General features: G+C 35.7%; 2 protein-coding genes across 2 annotated transcripts in view; one reads left to right on the forward strand and one right to left on the reverse strand.

Annotated features, from left to right (window-relative positions):
• The window catches only part of LOC131431886 (uncharacterized), a 380,408-nt gene that overhangs the window by 203,635 nt on the left and 156,674 nt on the right, over positions 1-20,099 (reverse strand). The gene's annotated exons all lie outside the window — the stretch shown is intronic.
• LOC131431884 (uncharacterized) lies at positions 216-3,843 on the forward strand. Its single transcript, XM_058597829.1, has 6 exons — positions 216-306; positions 2,216-2,346; positions 2,401-2,979; positions 3,043-3,381; positions 3,436-3,595; positions 3,651-3,843. Exons 2-6 carry the CDS (start codon positions 2,269-2,271, stop codon positions 3,809-3,811), a joined length of 1,317 nt encoding a protein of 438 aa, XP_058453812.1. The 5' UTR covers positions 216-306; positions 2,216-2,268; the 3' UTR covers positions 3,812-3,843.

A 20,099-nucleotide genomic window follows, 5' to 3' on the forward strand; every position in this document is an offset into this window, starting at 1 on the left:
ACAATGCACGGATGGAAAAACAGTAGAAAATAAAATTGTGCTCCCAGCGCAAAACCCGCCTAGCGAAGAAATCTCGTCATTATCATCACCATTTACGGGTGGCGTCACCAACAAAAGCAAATAACAACTACAACAATTATATTTGCACCAAGCAGAGTCAAGGTAAATCACCATGGCGATGCAAACTTTCCAACGCAAACAAAGTTCTTGCGACGCTCGGTTGGAAAAGTTGTTTTCCGTTAGTCATGGAAACAGGTTGAAAAGGGACGATGGTGGAAGTCTAGCTTTGCCGGTTGTTTACCGAGGGTAAGTACAAGCAATTCGGTCCAGCTTCCAAGGACATTCATTCGTTCTCTCTGTGTGTGTGTGTTTGGTGTTTGCGGTAATGGTCTAAAGTCCTTCGATGCGGAAAGTGTCTTTCTGTTGCTACCGCAAAGTTGATTCAATCATGGCAGGCGCTGCTTCAATTAACACAAGTTGGGTGACAGGAGAAATGGAATTAAAAAAAAAACTTGGAAATGATCAAGATTACAAAAGTGTTAGTTTATTAATTTTGACAACATATTCGAGATGGTTCGATATTTTTTCGATGCCCCACATAATTAGTTTTGACAGCACACTTTGCCTTACATCCGAGTGCAGAACAGTTCTATATCATATCCTGTGTATCCGAGAAGAGTTGATTGAATCAACAGCAGATGAATGTTGAAACAATCAAAGGAAAGCGATCCAGAAGCAGAACTTTTCCTGTTTCCGCCTCATTTCATTGGAAAATAATCTTTCAAACATGTGCACTTTCCACTGATGCTTGAGAGTCGTAGCAGGCGGCGTCTTCGTCGTCCCCGGTTCAGACCCAAGAAAGTACAATGTGCAAGTTTGAAACAGTTACTCCCGCCCTGATCGTGCTGAAAGCCGGAAATAAACGCTAAGCTGGGAATGGAATGGATGTGGTATTTGCAGTTCAGTTACAACTGCGAAAGTCTTGATTTCGTGCCTGGGTTTATTGATCTAAGGAGGCGAGCAGGCACGGAGAGAAGCCGATTTAATTCTGCCAAGTGTTACCAAGAAATAAACGTTGCAGACACAGGAAATGGAAATTTAATTAAGGCTGTTTTTTTTCTCTCGCTTGTTCGAAACAATTGTATGCGTTCTATGGCCGTAGACAGGTTTTGACCGCTTTTTACTGCAAAATGTGCACATATTTTCCCGGAAGTATGCGAGGCATTTCACGAATTGATTTCGACGCACCATTTCCAATTTCACTGGTATGTTGTTGAGTAATGCAATGCGATGCATTTTCGGAATTTCATTTTCACACAAACTATCGGCCAAGCAAAGTCTGTCTGAATTGATTCCACCGACAATCTTGCGGATTTTGCGCTAGTACGGCGTTGTGTATTGGCTGCAATTTATTTAAATTAAATTTAGTAAAAAAATTGAAACTTATGTGAAAATATTTAAATGTCAGTCTTTCGACGCGAACAAAACAACTTAAAATCTAAATGCTAACTCAGTAGGCATGAGTTGTGACTAGGACCAACTAAACATTTTAACACTTCTCAAGTTCGCCCCTTTACACGGACAGAGCTGGATCCCATAACTATTGGTGCTTCGTGCAAGTCATTTACTTCCATAATTAATCATAATCACCACCCGCTTAGATCTCCCGTTGACGGTGTAATCAACACTCATTTAATTATATGTGCGATGAGTTATGGTGAGATGTGCGCACCATTAATCATCACATCTTGAATTCAATAAATAACTGAAAACATGTACACTCAAAATAAAGCGCAGGTTATAGACAAATGCAGAATCACTTAAATCTGAGATTTTTAAAAATTTACGAGATTTAAATGATTTCAATAAATAAAATGGGCGCACTTGTATGAATGATATGAATCAATATTAGAGTGTGCATTCAGTACACCTGTCAACTACGTGGATTCCACGTAAGCATGTATCATATATTTGACATATTTCAATCAAGTGAGGAACACGTATTTGTTATGTGAATCACTTAAGCATTTCTTTACGATAACTGCAACACATGTATTTTACGTGATATTCTTATGTGAAAAAGCCACCATGGCATCTACATGTTTTTTAACGGATGAATTACTTTCAGACTTTCCTGAAAATTTATTGAGTGTTTTAAATGGTATGTTTATTTTATTAATAACAACTTTCCAATATTATTATTTTGCATCTACAGATTGTGGAGTACGAGTGTTCGACCTAATTACATTGACCGTAGATGATCTTCGTATGCATTTGAAGGATACCGATGCTGACTGGAATATCGATGTTGTATTTGACGTAGTTCGCTCTTGGAGGAAACGAAATGTAAGTATACCATTTAGCTTTTAAGAATAGTTTCCATTATTGTTATATTTGCAGCAAGCAAAAATTACTTCTTTCTTACAATCTGTGTCTGAAAACGTGAACCCAGAAACTTCTGCAGAGAACGGGAGAAAATCTGGAAACGAACATAATGTCATTGAAAGAAAGCTTCTTGAAAGCCAAATTTATCACGAAAGAGAACCAAAAAAAGAATTATCGCACGAGACTACCGATACTTTAAATAATAAACTCAACAACAATAATACATCAGGAGCCCCGTTCTTAACAGATACCAAAAACTACGTTATAAATATAGCCAACGATTTTTCGAGCGAGGAACTCGCACAGCAGGATATTACGGTATCTGACGTCTCAGAAACTTGTTTCGAAGTTCATAAAAATTTGCAGCATGAAACTGCTTTTACGCCCCGATTTTTGTATTCATTACTGCAACAAACCGAGGAAGGCAAAGATATTATAGAACGCGCGAAAATTGGAGAATTGTCTGAAACGAAACAACTGGAATTGGCCGGTATAATAGCCAAATATCATTTAATATCAAAGAAAAAAGTTCAAACCGAGCAATTAGAGACGTATACATTGGCAATTTGTACTCTGTTCCAATCGGAACGACAGGTAAGAATCTGCAGAAAATAAAATTATTCTTACTAGAAATACTCAATGGAATTTCATTCATAGGAAAATTACTACATTTCAAGAGGAGGAGACCGAAGGAATCCCGGTGGAAAAATTGCAAACAAAATTGGAAACCTAAAGCAAAAGAAACGAAGAATTGATGTTAGAGAAGCAGAGTACGCGAAAACACGAAAGCTAACAGCATCACGTGAACTGCCGCTTGATTCAACTACAAACGAGGCTGTTAATTGGTTGGAATTGAACGGTGAACCGTGGAACACAGTGCTCGAGAAATGGTCAGTTAGTGCAGCTCACCGAAGACAGTATTTGAAAAACCGAAAGTTCACATTAAAGCTATTGAATCTGTACCCCCATTACAAAAAGTCGTATGGGTATCAATTGGTAAGAAGAGTATCAAAAATTGTAATGATTTACTCACATAGTATAATTCATTAGGTAGATATCGATTTTCGGTTTCTGTATGAAGATGCTCGCAACGGAATAGCTGTTCTGGAAAGCACGATAACTGGAATCATATCATACGCGTCAAAGAAAGCGCAGGATCCATCTGCTTTGAAACTTCTGAAATATTTGAACAACAACACTAATAGCTTAGGTATGCCATAATTTATCCTCATAATATAAATAAATCGATCTTATAATTGTTGTAGATGCACGAATGATTGCGTTGCTCCTAGTGCTGAACACTGTGTTGCCACCTATTCATGCAAGCTCACGCTTCAAGCCAACAATTTACGTTGCACAAGAAGACACAATTGTCTTTGTCAACAAGGAGGATGAAATAAAATCAAAAATCGATTCTACAGGGTGATTTTTTAAGAGCTTGAGAACTTTTTTAAACAATAAAACGCATAAAATTTGCAAAATCTCATCGGTTCTTTATTTTAAACGTTAGATTGGTACATGACATTTACTTTTTGAAGATAATTTCATTTAAATGTTGACCGCGGCTGCGTCTTAGGTGGTCCATTCGGAAAGTCCGCTTTTTTATAGACAAATTTTGTTCAGCGATGAGGCTCATTTCTGGTTGAATGGCTACGTAAATAAGCAAAATTGCCGCATTTGGAGTGAAGAGCAACCAGAAGCCGTTCAAGAACTGCCCATGCATCCCGAAAAATGCACTGTTTGGTGTGGTTTGTACGCTGGTGGAATCATTGGACCGTATTTTTTCAAAGATGCTGTTGGACGCAACGTTACAGTGAATGGCGATCGCTATCGTTCGATGCTAACAAACTTTTTGTTGCCAAAAATGGAAGAACTGAACTTGGTTGACATGTGGTTTCAACAAGATGGCGCTACATGCCACACAGCTCGCGATTCTATGGCCATTTTGAGGGAAAACTTCGGAGAACAATTCATCTCAAGAAATGGACCGGTAAGTTGGCCACCAAGATCATGCGATTTGACGCCTTTAGACTATTTTTTGTGGGGCTACGTCAAATCTAAAGTCTACAGAAATAAGCCAGTAACTATTCCAGCTTTGGAAGACAACATTTCCAAAGAAATTCGGGCTATTCCGGCCGAAATGCTCGAAAAAGTTGCCCAAAATTGGACTTTCCGAATGGACCACCTAAGACGCAGCCGCGGTCAACATTTAAATGAAATTATCTTCAAAAAGTAAATGTCATGTACCAATCTAACGTTTAAAATAAAGAACCGATGAGATTTTGCAAATTTTATGCGTTTTATTGTTTAAAAAAGTTCTCAAGCTCTTAAAAAATCACCCTGTATTTACGCAGCCTATGCAGAGCGGAATCAGCCTATCGTGCCAAAACTCGTAGTGTTAGGTGAAGACATCGATACCATCAGCGGAAGATTTTTCATATGCTATGAAGAGGTATGCTATGAGCTCCCATCAGTTTCTAGAGCTACCGACGTTCTTATCAAGCTAACAGCAGTGTTTGGGTTACCCTTTTCGAAGTGTTCCAGATTAGTTTGGCACTTCATTAGTGAAGTAGCATATGGGATAAAGCATCCAGAGTCACATGCCAACATCAATCGAATAAAAACATTTCTAAACACGATCCATACAATATCACCACCATGATTACTTGTATGCTAGCTGGATGCCTTCATATGTATGAAGATGCTGGATTTTATTTAAGCCATTTGAGGAACCACCATCAGACACCGGTCACCTACCATTACAAATGTAAAGTTTTGAACTGTATTCAGGTGTTTACCAATTACCATCGGTTCAGGAAACATATAATTAATCATTTTCGCGAAACTAATCAACAGAAAGAATTCTTAGTAATGGAAAAACAGGCAGATTTTCACAACGAAAATATGTCTAACGTATTGCTTACTAAGAGAAGTAAAGTAAACTGACGAAACTGTAAATAAATCTGAATGTGATGATAAATTTACATTCCAAGCAGCTAAACTAACACTGTATATGCACAACAAAAACAACTTAGCAAGAAAAGATATTTACGGTATTCAGAGGGAAATTTCTCTATTATTATCAGAGTTAGCAGGGTATTTAGAATCCCTGAAGATAAATTCAGATACGCAGACGGAATTCAAATTAAAATCTTATCTTAATAAAATGAAAACTATGTTTAGTTCAGTAAATTCAGATTACAATTTCTTCAATTACTTACATTATTTGAACGGATTAGAAATGCCTAAGATCATATCAATTCAAAACAATAAAATCGTTGTTTCAAAAGTAAGCAGTTTCGATGATGGAATATGCGAAGAGAAACCTACGAGTTATTGTGTATTAATGCCTATTAAATATCAAATCAAGTCCTTCTTCGAAACTAAGAATATTTTTGATCAAACATTGTCAAATACAAAGGAATTAGAAAAATCACTCAAGATAAAAAATTTTGTGAACGGTACAACATGGAAGAAAATTCGAGCATTTCGAGATTTATGCAGATGAATACGAAGTGAATGATACACAAAGCTCGCACAATAACCGACATGCAATATGTGGTATTTATTTCAATTTTCCAACACTACCAGAACGTTTTTTTTTCAAGATTAACGAATATTTTTGTAGCAGGTATGATAAAAAAGGTTGATATGAAACATGTAGGAGTTAACGAGTTATTGGAAACCCTTAATCGATGTATTCAAAGAACTAGAAGAAAACGGAATTAATTTGATCATTAAAGGAAATAATGTGTTAGTGCGATTTGTTTTATGTCTTATGCAAGGCGATAATCTGGGTATTCATTCAATGCAAAAATTAGCGGGAAGCTTTAACGCAATGTTTTACTGCCGATTTTGCAAAAGACCAAAACCGTTGCTTAAAACTGATGTAAGAGAATATCCCGACTGTATGCGTCGAAAAGAAGACTTGTAACGGGTCTAAATTGGGGGCGATTCAAGTAGATTACAGCCTTCACTTCTGCGCCAGACAAAAGTATTCTTGTCGTGAAGGAGCAAGGTTTATTATAAAGGTTTATCCCGTGCCCGGCTGGGAGACCTCAGGACGAGTCCTAGTCAACGACTCCCGATTCAATCCGAAACATCAATGAACCCCGAGACCGAACGACTGACGAAATAAAGATATGTACATCCTACAGGGTGGATCGGTTACCACTGAGGGATTCCCTTTCCAGAGCCTATCCTAAGCGAAAAAGACATACGCGGTCCGGAAGAAATCGACTCTTATCCCGACCTAGAATCAGTTAGTGCACATTAAAGACCTCATCTTGACTTCGAGTTCATGATTTTCTTTATTCTTCACGGGGTTGCATTCTCACGCTGCTTAAGTCACTATCAATTTTCTCTCCGTTTCAAATTTTCATTTCTTAGATATAAGGTTAGTATTTACAGGTCTAGTTCATCTTAATATTTATCACTTTCTATCTTCACTTCCCTGTCCCAAAAATGTCGTGTCCCGGTTCACCATCTGCGTAATCCCCCGCCGTCCATCGGTAATCGAATGCAGTTGCAATAGCACTCATGTGTTTCAAATAAACAGTCTGCGCTCGTATATGCTGCCATCCATGAGCACCATGCGGCAGCTTCCCGGTACACAAACCTCGTGGATTTTGCGGGTACGTTCACGTGGCAACACTTTATTCACCACCGAGCGAGAATAAATTATCGTGTGGTGTCGTTACCATTGGTCGATTCCACGTCGTCGACTTGGAGATGCAGGGTACTGCCACTCCACCTGATTTGTCTTCGTGTCCTGCAGTAAGACCTTTGTTTGAAGGAAATGCTTTTCTCCGAAATGTAACTTCACTGCTCACTAGCATTTATATCCTAGCTATCGATGGCGTAATTGACTTCTGCTTGATTTCAAAATGGTCGTTTGGACGCAATTCGTACTATCTCACAAGGCCGTTTCATGGATCGGTTTGGTTCTTCTTATTACTAGCACTTTGGGTTATTTTACGTAAGCTTCACCCTTTTTGTTCGATGATGTACAATATTTTAATTTTTACCACTTTGAACACTGAGTAATTCCACTGATCCCCGTTTTATGTTTGTGCAACTTACTTCCACGGTGGTCAAGATACTAAGAGCCGACTTATCCCTTACTCTTGAGTCAATCACCTAAATAGTCACCCGATTGCTCCCGATGTCATTCGTTTAGCCTCGGGTATCCCCTTCCGCTTACAAACGTCATCGACAGCCGCTAAGTTGTCCTGACCTGGCGTCACGCAGTCGAACAAAAATGTCAGAGACCCGGAACGCGTTGACGCAAATATGAAGCCCATAGTCAAATAATTTATACATATATCAATTTAGTTCTTTGTAACCTCGTACATTACATTACATCACGTTGATTATAGGGCAGTTTATACCTGAAGATGAATTAGTTTGGAAATATTGTCTAACTTTAGTGAAACTTGTGGACACTTGTATGAGGCGATCATTTTCCATAAATGATATAGATATCTTACGCAACCAGATAGCTACCCATCATACTATGTACATGAATCTGTTTGGTAAAGATATGAAACCTAAGCATCATTTCTTGACACACCATCCTTCAGTAATCCTTAAATCAGGTCCTGTGGAAAAAATGATGTGCTTTCGGAATGAAGCAAAACACAGAGGATTCAAACAATATGCTCATATAATGTCTTCACGAAAAAACATTTGTTATACTCTTTGTGTAAAAGCAATATTACAATTTTCGCATGATCTTATGAATGAGAGCTTCCTGAAAGAAGATGAATTTGGTAATTTTGTATCCAGTGATTTGCGATTACGCTATTATTTTTCAAAATTAATTCAACCATTAAATATAGATACCGGATTCAATGTTCAGTCATCGAATAGGGTCATCTACAAAGGTATTGCTTACAGAACCAGTAATTTTCTTACACAATTCGAAAATCATATGATTTACTTGTATGAAATGTTGGAGTTTATATTGATTAACGGTACAATATTTGTTTCTTGTCAATTTTGGGAAATAGGTGATTATTGTGAGCATTATTTAGCGTATAGAGCTCTAAACCGATTACCGATTGTTGATGTGTATAAAATTGATATGTTCAAAAGTTATCCGATTACTTTGTATCGTATTAGAGAGCATTACTTCTTTAGAGTTAAGAACGAGTTTAATATAGAAGGAAGCTAGTATGTAAAAAGATTTAACAAAATAAACACTATTGTAGCTATTATAGCATTCTTCTGTATGCACGAAAACTTTGTAATATTTTTTTTTAAATCACAGTAGCAACATTAAGCTCATTAGATAACAATACTTATTACATCCAAAGAAAACAGTCCTCATAGTTGTTATTGAAAACTTTCTCTCTAAGTGTCTTTTCCACTACACAATATATGCTAAACATGAAACATTCATTCAATTTTCATTTGAATAGTAATTATAGAATATAAGTTCTAATAGATAACTATATAGATTTCAATAGTAGCATATTGGAATCTTATATATACAACATTTGAAAATCAAGTGCAATGTAGCACGTAAAGCATATATAACACTAAAAATGAAATCTATGAGAAAATGTATTATTTGAATGTTATGAGCAAAAATATTGATTTCAATTTACATGATCCATAGACCACACTCTAGAGGAACTTGAAGCTTATGTAAAGCAGTTAATAGGATGTATATGCAAGTATAATAAAGTGTATATGATGCTAATGTATCTGATACGTTTTTATCACTTAAATAATATTAGATCGGTATTAACTCCTGGCTATATGAATTACATTTGAGAGTCACGTGAAAAGTATTATGGATGAAAACTATATATGATTGCACTTGAATTGAACGTGCAGTTTATTTTGAGTGTATGCGAAAATGACAAGAAGTTCAAACTAGTCCACAAGCCCCGTCGTTACCGAATGCTACGAATGCTCGACTTGATGATTGCTTTCAAATGAGCGACTAGAAAAAACACATGGACGTAGCATGCCATGATTATCACGGTACAAGTAAGAGAACGTTCCAGACTACTATAGATATTTTACGAAGCATTGGCGAAATCGTTCTTCGGTGAACATGAATCGGCGATCTCAGTAGTAATTTAATTCTGTGTCCCTCCGTCAATGTTTCCAAAATAGAAACATATGAAACAGTGGAAGGAAAATGGAATTGGAAACGGTATTCACGGAACCGGAGAACGACACAACCGCAATCGGTTCATTTGGTCATCACCTCAAAATTGAAGCTGCCTTGGGCTTAGTTTTGAATATTTTTTAAATGTTCTGTATTGTCACTTTCTGTGATAATTGGAAATTTCTGACGTTCATCACTCTGTAATTCTAAATCCGGATATTCACCCTTATTCTTGATTACGACGTTTCGAATTGATTCGATCGAATCGATCAAATTCTATTATTGATTTCGATCGAAGAAATCCGTTATTCGAACATCGCTCGTTTAAAATTTCAACTCTAATCTCAGTATCGTTTGACTCCGAACAAATCGCTTTCTGTATCCTAGATACGAGATTTTCACGTGGCGGAATTAACATGTAAGTGATTTTTGTTTTGTTTCTATGTTATAATTTTTTTCATCCCAAATTCTTGTTTTCCAGGGATTCAGTAAAGGTAAAATCTACATCGAAACAACAATTCGCGCGAATGAGATAGCGTTATTGGAAACAAGACCGGATGTTGCAAAAGGATTTTCGAAGGTGAACGCTGTGCCTTTCTGGAATTCCTTGGCAACGGAATTAAACAGTTTGGGATCGCCTGTCAGAGACACAACAGGGTGGAAATAGGCAAGTTTTTTAATTTCAATTAATTCATTTAATTAATTAATTAAATTATTATTAAATTATTATTATAAAATTAAATTAATTAATTAATTCCTCACTTTTTTATATTTTAGGTGTGGTGTGATTACAAGTCGAACCTGAAAAGAAAACTGGCCCACAATTCGAAAGAGTTGCGTGCCACGGGAGGCGGACCTAACAAAGTGATAGAGATTTCTGAATTGGAGGAGCAAACTATTGCTCTGACTGGTCTCAGAAACACAATACATCCAAAAATTGTTTATTACGGATAATTCTAATGACAATGCGGATGAGGAGACCACTTGTTCTAAACCAAAACGGTTGAAAAAATCGACCCTGGATTTGCTGGAACAGCAAGTTGCTGAACAAACAAAGCACGGGTGTGTAATGCCAGAGACATAACTGGATGTCGTGAATACGAATAAAACTGACACGATTTCTTTACACTTTCGAATTGATAGTTGATCGATTGTGTGAATTGAGAAACTTTCCCCCTTTTCACTACTAAAATTTTCAACGATTTTTGACGTCGATTATCTCATTTCGGATTTGCATATTTCATTGAAAGAAACTATCAAGATGCTGTACAGGATTCATTTCTGCATTTTAGAAGGACCAAATTGTGGAATTCTCTACACGGGCAAAATTCCGATTCTTGAAATGAGCAAAACGAGTCATGATTTGGGGGAAAATAATATATTTTCATGTTATGATAATACACCATGATTAAAATTTCTCGGATCATGATCCATTTGGACTGATTTCGATGCAATTTGAACGTAACGCACTTGAAGTTATTGGGTATAACTTCAGGCGTGTTTCTACTACGATGGTAATTTTTGCAACATAAATTCAGGCGTTATGTGTGATTTTTGCAACGATGGTCATTTTTGTAATATAAATTCAATGAAAAGCACGACGAACTTCTTTTAAAATGAAAATATTCTGTTTTTGAAAAACGACGATGCAAGTCATAACGTGTTTACTTGCATTCATTACTTCAGCTTTGATTTTGTGTTTCAGAATTTAAACACTTAAACGAAGTGCATAAAAAACACGAGTGAATCAAACCTCTTGAAAACAATCTCTATGTCGAATTCTTGCAAAAAAATCGACTTATTCATAATATTTAGGTGCATCAATACAGCTTGTGTTGTTATATCTATGAAACAAATGAATCAAAGTTATATGAATCAAATTTATCAAATTCACAATCGAATTAAACGCTAGCTCTCGGAATATTATTCTAGAAACAACGATCACATCAAATATGTAAGAATACATCCGAACAAAATGTAACATTGAAGTTGGTCAAATGGAAAGTGTAGCCGTGTTTAGTCTCTTATGAAGTCATTATCTATATGCGCATATTTTTATGTTATGTTGGTAAACATTTTCAGTAGGTATTGCTTTTCAATGTCTGCTTTTTGCTTTACCATTAATCTATTAATCTATCACATCACTTGAGGCAGAGGGTTCAAAGTGATATCCGGGTAGAAAAAGTAGAATTACGAGCTTTTAAAGAAATGCATTCTTCAAGTAACGCGTTCGAATGATTTCTTTTCGTGGGAGAAGAGTTATTGTTCATGATTTCACGATAAGTTAAAATGATTGGTTTTATGATTTTCTAATCATAACAGCAGTAACGGATTTTCTTTCCGTGTACGATATTTAGCACAGTTCGGAACATTTATCTCGAACGATTTTTGCGCAGCGAAAAGTGCATAAAGCAAATCAAATTATTTTGGATTTTCACTAAACTGATGATTTCTACCTTCGATTTGCAAAGAAGTAATCTTAATAGTTCATTTAGAACGGCTGATTTTATATAATGTTGTTCGCTTTCCGAGCAGAGCTTATTCTTCAGATGTGAGAGTCGGGATTAGATCCTTGAAATGTTGCATCAATAAATCGAATATTTTGTTGGTGATCACACAACTTCAGCATTCAAACATGATTAAAATTAAATTATTTCGGCGAACTTCATTACATTTATTTACGATCAAAGCATTTAAACTATCATATCCTTTCCTAATATAATATAAATTTTTGTCTTTGACTGGAGGAATTATCCTCATATGTGTTCCATCTACACACATTACTATGCCTGGTATTTCAGATTTTTCATAGAAATAAATTCTTGACAGGCGCTTTTCTTCGTCCGTCATCTCGAGTGATATGATAGTGTTACGAAAATTGTTGTGCCTTCATCGACCTACCGACTTCCGTAATTGGGCAGCTGTTGACAAGAATAGAGAGAATTCCTCTCTAGAATATAATCTGCCGAAGGCTCAACAAACCTATTGTAATCAACCTAGTCGTGTTTATGTACCTTTTTAGTATGATTCACATTTCTTTAAATATTACTAAAGAACGCTTCGAAAAAACAATCAAGTTTATTTGTTTTTTTTTGTCGTGAATACGACTTACTTTACTATGGGGCGTCTTTTCAAAATTTACCCTGTGAGAGAGTGATAAGTTTTTGATCGTGAATATCTCCTATTGTGTCTAATGAATCAAAATAATTCTTGCGACATGCCATCGGAATTATGATCACAATTTTATGATAAAATTTTCAGTTGTGTGACATAATCTCAAATAGTTCAAAATTGAACTTTTCTGAATTGTTTGGTAAAAACGAGTATCAAAGAGGATAATTCATAAGGCGCGTTTGCCTTTCTCGTATTTTGAAAGCTCATAGCTCAGTGATCTGTTGAAGGATTTATATAATCTAACTACCAATAGAATCGAAAATTTTCAACTTGAACGTGTATTGCAACAACATTGAAGTTTTTCAATAGTACACTATTGAAAAACCTGTTTGATTTAACCCTTGACAGCACTAGCCAATCAGAACGCGAGATGTCTGCATCTACTGCAGCTACTCTGAACGCACGAGACACCGTCAGCACGATGACACCGAAAACCGGTAGAAAGGCAGCCAAAAAGTCCAGCAAGGCCCATTCAAAGCACTTTCAGCGCTTTTCAGACAATTCAAAGCACTTTTCAGTGCTAAAGATCATCATAAAAAACTAGTTGAATTTTGTCGCTTTCCTACTATTTTCTGAGCAACTGTTGCCGAAACAAGACACACACGAGAACCATCTCAGATCTAAATGCAGATCTTGTTGATTGTGACAATTCAAGGCACTTTTTAGTGCCACAGATAATCATTAAGAGGTAATTAAACTTTCAATATTTCCTACCAAAAGATTCATCAACATGGAAGTTAAAATTATTTGCACCGTCACTAACACATCAATTACGAACGGCAATGCGAAAGTGGAAGTGATGATGTTGAACACATATTTATACTAAAGGGTGATTTTTTAAGAGCTTGAGAACTTTTTTAAACAATAAAACGCATAAAATTTGCAAAATCTCATCGGTTCTTTATTTTAAACGTTAGATTGGTACATGACATTTACTTTTTGAAGATAATTTCATTTAAATGTTGACCGCGGCTGCGTCTTAGGTGGTCCATTCGGAAAATCCGCTTTTTTATCGACAAATTTTGTTCAGCGATGAGGCTCATTTCTGGTTGAATGGCTACGTAAATAAGCAAAATTGCCGCATTTGGAGTGAAGAGCAACCAGAAGCCGTTCAAGAACTGCCCATGCATCCCGAAAAATGCACTGTTTGGTGTGGTTTGTACGCTGGTGGAATCATTGGACCGTATTTTTTCAAAGATGCTGTTGGACGCAACGTTACAGTGAATGGCGATCGCTATCGTTCGATGCTAACAAACTTTTTGTTGCCAAAAATGGAAGAACTGAACTTGGTTGACATGTGGTTTCAACAAGATGGCGCTACATGCCACACAGCTCGCGATTCTATGGCCATTTTGAGGGAAAACTTCGGAGAACAATTCATCTCAAGAAATGGACCGGTAAGTTGGCCACCAAGATCATGCGATTTGACGCCCTTAGACTATTTTTTGTGGGGCTACGTCAAATCTAAAGTCTACAGAAATAAGCCAGTAACTATTCCAGCTTTGGAAGACAACATTTCCAAAGAAATTCGGGCTATTCCGGCCGAAATGCTCGAAAAAGTTGCCCAAAATTGGACTTTCCGAATGGACCACCTAAGACGCAGCCGCGGTCAACATTTAAATGAAATTATCTTCAAAAAGTAAATGTCATGTACCAATCTAACGTTTAAAATAAAGAACCGATGAGATTTTGCAAATTTTATGCGTTTTATTGTTTAAAAAAGTTCTCAAGCTCTTAAAAAATCACCCTTTAGTATGGGGTCGTGTGAATATACCATGCGAAACAGAGTTGCCATATATATAGATTAATCTTCATTATTATTATTATTATTATTATTACAATTATTATTATTACTATTATTATTATTATTACTATTATTATTATTTTTATTATTATTATTATTATCATTATTATTATTAAAATTACTCTTGCATACCGAAAATCGTCGATACATTTCAGACCAGGCCATTGCAATTGTCTCGTACTGAAATTTCGAGAAGAATCAGATATCTTCGAACTTCATAGCTTCAATAAAAATAAACTACAAATTTGTCGTACCTAGCCTCCTATATTAGCAAATGAAAAAAGAATTGTTTCAAGTTTGGAATATATAGTTGTAGAATAGTAGCTGTTTATTGTAACTAATCTATACTTTAATGTAGGTGCATCGCTTTAAACTCTATTAGTGAAAAAGGGGAAAGCTTGCACAATTCATACAATCAATCAACTAACTGATATTCGGAAAAGTGATGGGAGCGTGCCAGTTTTTTCGTATTCACGACATCCAATTATGTCTCTGACATTACCCACCCGCCTTTTTTGTACTTCGCTAAACATGCGCCGACAAGAAATCTCAAATACTCTCATCTCTACAGATTCGGAGCCGGAAGTTGGATCCGAACAAAATTCTATAGCAGATTGAGAGACTGTAAGATCGTTCATTTGAGTAAAAGTCTGTGAAAATCGCTTCAGATGTTTCAGAGAATATGAAGTGAGTTTTTCAACTTGAAATTTGAAAGCTTACAGTGACTACTATAAAAAAAATTATTTTGTGAAACACTACGGGAGACTAGGGACCCACTATTCCATTTCAAATAAGTTTCAATCCATTGAAATCCTTTCAGTCTTTCGGCTTCACCTCTCGTATTTCCAGGATTATTCTTATCCACAGTACCGTGCTCAACCAAAATTACTCACCGGTAACAATCATTTATAACTGCATCGTAAATCTGTTTTTTTAAACCGGTTGGAAACACGTGCACCTGCCTGCTCGATGCCAATGAACTCGTTTGTGGTTTCGAATCCGAGCTGCACAAAATCGATCACAGCTTGCTGTGTGCATTGTTCGAAAAAGCGGTGTTGTGTTTTTTTCATCCGTACAAGCACATGTTCGTACAGGTGCGCTTTGTATGACGGTTTGACGGAATTCAAAAATTCTGTTTCAAAATTTATTCCGTACTAGCTGATTTACCCGGCGTTGCTCGGAAATGTTTCGTGTAGGCAAGGCCGAAAAAACATCTAGAAATTGTCCTCCCCATTGATACTCTGATTGTAATGAAACACAACTTAGACAACCCGATTGAACAATACTCCGTTCATGTTCAGATTGCGAATGATCAGTGTCCCATCTCAGATCTCACAATAATCATAATTTTCATGGTATTGTCGAAAACTTGGCCCAGTTTTATATTTGAACCCTTTTGTTAGAAACATTTAAAACACCTTTCTCTCTTTAAATACCTTCTTAGTAACTTCCGAGTTTCAGATGTATGAGGTCTGTTCAAAAAGGTCGACCCAGCACGTCAATAATCGATGAAAATGTGGGAAAAGTGGAAAAAATGATTATGGATGATCGCCGAATCACTATTAGAGAAGTTGCTGATGAAGTTGGCATATCAGTTGGCTCATGCCATCATATTTTTTCAAATGTTTTGGGCATGAAACGAGTGGCAGCAAAATTCGTTCCAAAACTGCTGAATTTTGATCGTGATTTTTTGGCTAAAAACAAGACTTTAATCATGCCCCAACCTCCTTATTCACCAGATATCGCTCCGTGTGATTTTTTCCTGTTCCCAAAGTTGAAGAGACCCACGAAAGGACAGCGTTTTTCATCGATTGAAGAGATAAAGGCAGAATCGCTGAGAGTGCTACAGAGCAGTACAAAAAGTGACTATCAGGGGTGTTTCGAAGACTGGAAAAAACGCTGACATAAGTGTATTATATCTAGGGGGGATTACTTTGAAGGGGATATAGATGTAGACGAATAAATAAATATTTTTTTAGAAAAATGAGAATTCCGGGTACTTTTTGAACAGACCTCGTAAGTGCTTGTAACGTATTTGAATTATTATGTATATGTACTTGTAACGTACTTCCGTACTTCCTCGTCACATTTGATCTACAATAGCCATGGCTAAAATCATTTGCCACTCCCTCCTCTTTACAAAAAATTCGACATAATTGCTCCAAATTTTAATCTGATGATAATTATTTTAGGAAATTCTTTATGAGAAAGACAGAAATACTCATGAAATTAAAAAATTTTCATTAATCGCACTGTAATACCGGAACCGTAAGTCGTATCTGGATCAATTTTTCGGGGACTTTTTGAAGAATTTTAAGACCTTTTATTTGCTTCTTAGTTAATGAAAATCGTATAGGCCATTTTCGAGAAAATTCCTTGCAATTCCGGAACTGGATTGTGAGTTCTAGCTCCAGAATCTGTAGTTAGGATTCAGTTTCGTAGTCTAAGTTTCAACTTTTGAACTCGTATTATGGAACTAATTCTGAAACTGAATTCCAAAACTACATTCTAAAACAAACATTAAGTTAAAAATCCAGGTGGATTTGGATCCAAAAATCAGTTTAAAAATACAATTTAAATAAGGCTTTGCAAGCGAACGATAGCGCAAGCTGAGCGTTTGCAGTTTTATACCACACAGAAGGCACATCAGTTTTGACCAGAGCTGCAAATTTTCAGTCATGTCAAATGACCTTAACAGACTGACTAAAATCATCGTCAACTGTAATATGTACGATCAAAGTGTCTGTCAAATGAGATACTCGATAGTTCAGTGACCAAGTAGAAGTATACTCAGTCAAAGACCGGTGACGCATTTTGTTCTCTCTCTCATTCTCATATTCCCTGTTGAAGTAAAAAAAATCCATGAGAGTACTAACACAAACATAAATTGTTAAAGTTCATTGTTCTTTGTGAAAAGTCATTGGATTTCGGAGTTTATTGGTGTACATGAATTTAATTCAATGTGTATGCTGCTTGATTAATATTTAGTCACACCGTAATCAAGCAGTGACAGGAGAAATGAAGATAATATCAATCGCATCGGCAATCAATGAGCGTCTTCGTGAGTATAATATCAAAAGAATTTAAGTTATGACAGATCGGCTATCAGACACTCAATATATACTGATTGGTAGAGCCTGGTTGGCAGCAGTCCAGTGACATAAACTTTCCAATCTTCGTCGTGCAAAGTTGCTCGTTGATAGTGACATTTAGCAGCTCTGGTTTTGACTGCTGCTGACTACTCGCTTCGTCTGAGACTACCTCAAAACTGTCGTCCCTGTACGAAAAGGACAAGCAAACGTAATGAGTTTTTCTCAATATTTACAAAAGTTTTTAAAAAAAACTTTGTTTTCGAGTTATTTATGGTAATCTCACACTGTTGAGAATTTAATCACAAATTCCAGATCATATTTCTAATAGCTTGTAGAAAAAAATATGTTGCTAGGTTAAATACAACCAGAAATATTCACCATTAAGTTTTACCCATTCCTGTACGGGGTAAATTTTGAAAAGGCGTCCCATAGTAAAGTAAGTCGTATTCAATAAATATTTGTCAATATAGTTTGATTAACGTACGCAGAAGTAACGGGAGCGCAGACTACCGCTATGTCAATTTAACACTCCTAATACCAAACCTAAAAAAGTTGCGCGGAGCACCAAGCCTCAAAAAAAGTTGGAACGGTAACTTTGAGCTATCATAGCTCAGATGTTACTTAACCAATTTCGATAAATTTTACACCCTCGAATTTAGTGAAGTTTGTAGATTATTTTAAGTATGTCATTATTGACGATCGCTTAGGAAATACTAATGAAAATGTGATTTTTTCCGTTCCATGTTTTTTTCAAGCTCGAAATATGCCCTATCTGCATTCATGCGGCACCTGCATCGCGAATAGGATAATAAGAACTTCAACTTTACCGAGTCATAACTTTGTTGTTAGTCAACCGATTTTCGATTTTTTTTACCAGTGGAAAGGTACCACTTTCAGAAATAAAATGCACTGAAAAAAACGAAAAATAGGGTTGTCTACCCAAGGTTATAATGAAAACTGTAGATAGATGACCTCAGAAAAGGTGAGACTTTTCACAATGATCGTAAATATCCCGAAATTCAAAGCGATGACCTATATATTTTTACACAACATTCGATTGCTAGTGATACCAGCTACAATTTTCGCCCAACTACCATTCTTGCACTATCAAAAGAAAATCTTAAAAAATCGATGAATTTATAAATATATATGATTTTTTCACTTTTTTTCACATGTTTGTATATAACTCAAAAATTAAAGCGATGACATGTGCATTTTTTGATTCAAAATATTGGAATCATTACCAGAAACAATGTATTGATGACCAAAATTATATATCCGTTCAAAAAATCTCAAGAAATTTGGTACAAATACAAAGAATTTTTATTATTGGGAAAATTTTGCCAAACAAAATCAAAACAAAATTTTTAAATTATATGACATATATTTTTTCATTATTTTAGTTGGAACAAAATTCATGAAAAAAACTGAAACTTGGATTTCACTGACAGTCTTAAAAATTTTGGTAAATATACCTAAACTCTAAAAATAATTAAATTTTTGTGTTGCACAAAAGATCTGAACAATTTTTATGCATAATCCAAACGTAATTGATAACTACTAAAATTCTGATTTTGTTTTAGGTTTGCCGTAGAATCTCAAAAAATAGGTAGAGGATCGGAAATTTTAAAATTTCCGAGTTAAATTGCATTCCACAGTGGTCCGGATTCACAATTCAGGGGGACAAAAACATTTTTGGCTTAACCTTATACTTTAGAGCTATGATGTCTTCAAAACAAATGTTCAGTGAAAGATAAGGTTTTAAACTGCTGTATCTAATATTGAGGCAAACGAAAAAAAATCCGTTTCTTGTATTTGACAGAAAATACTTTCGAACATGTTTTTAACTGTATTCAAACACTAATATTTTTTAATTGAAAAATACTCTAATAACTGTATTGTAAGGCATTTGTTAGCTACATATGAAAATAAGGTATTTTTGTCTTCTAGAGTGTTAAAACTAATTCAGGTGCATATTCGGGAAGATGAAGTTTGTTGTTACTCTATTCAAAAATGTTATTACAGAGATTATCTGATTTCAGAAGCAATCGTTTGAATACATCCTCCAGATTCACTAAACGATTGAATTTCCCTATACTTGTGTATTGATTAATTTCGACTTTCTTGCGCTTCCTCACCGAACGTCGAGATCATGAGTCATCTCGAATTTTTTATTGAAAAAAAACGACTCTCTGGGACTTAATTTTAAGATTTCCGAAATCGAGCGTCGAAATCTGGTGTTATCTCGACGTCTCAGGCAATTCATACAGATACATAAAAAATAAATTTACGATGAATTAAAAAAAAAAATTTGATGACACTAGATCGTTTCGTTTCAGCCAATTTTAAGATATTAGGAATTGAAAAAAATTTGTCGATTTGGGAAATTTCATGTAAACCGGTGATTTTTCAAAATGGAAAATTATCAAACTTTACGTTTCGTCTTAGACTCGTCAGTTTTATGTTTTTGGTTAAAAAGTATTACCCTATATAGTATGAATTTCATATCCAAAGATAACAT

The sequence above is a fragment of the Malaya genurostris genome, chromosome 2, assembly GCF_030247185.1.
Source record: "Malaya genurostris strain Urasoe2022 chromosome 2, Malgen_1.1, whole genome shotgun sequence".
Classification (NCBI taxonomy): domain Eukaryota; kingdom Metazoa; phylum Arthropoda; class Insecta; order Diptera; family Culicidae; genus Malaya; species Malaya genurostris.

Excerpts from the sequence above, each read along its gene's own strand:
- LOC131431884 (XM_058597829.1), top strand. The coding sequence starts at position 2,269 with ATGCATTTGAAGGATACCGATGCTGACTGGAATATCGATGTTGTATTT. Across the intron at positions 2,980-3,042 it reads TGTTCCAATCGGAACGACAG|GAAAATTACTACATTTCAAG; the intron begins GTAAGAATCTGC and ends TTTCATTCATAG. Across the intron at positions 3,382-3,435 it reads AGTCGTATGGGTATCAATTG|GTAGATATCGATTTTCGGTT; the intron begins GTAAGAAGAGTA and ends ATAATTCATTAG.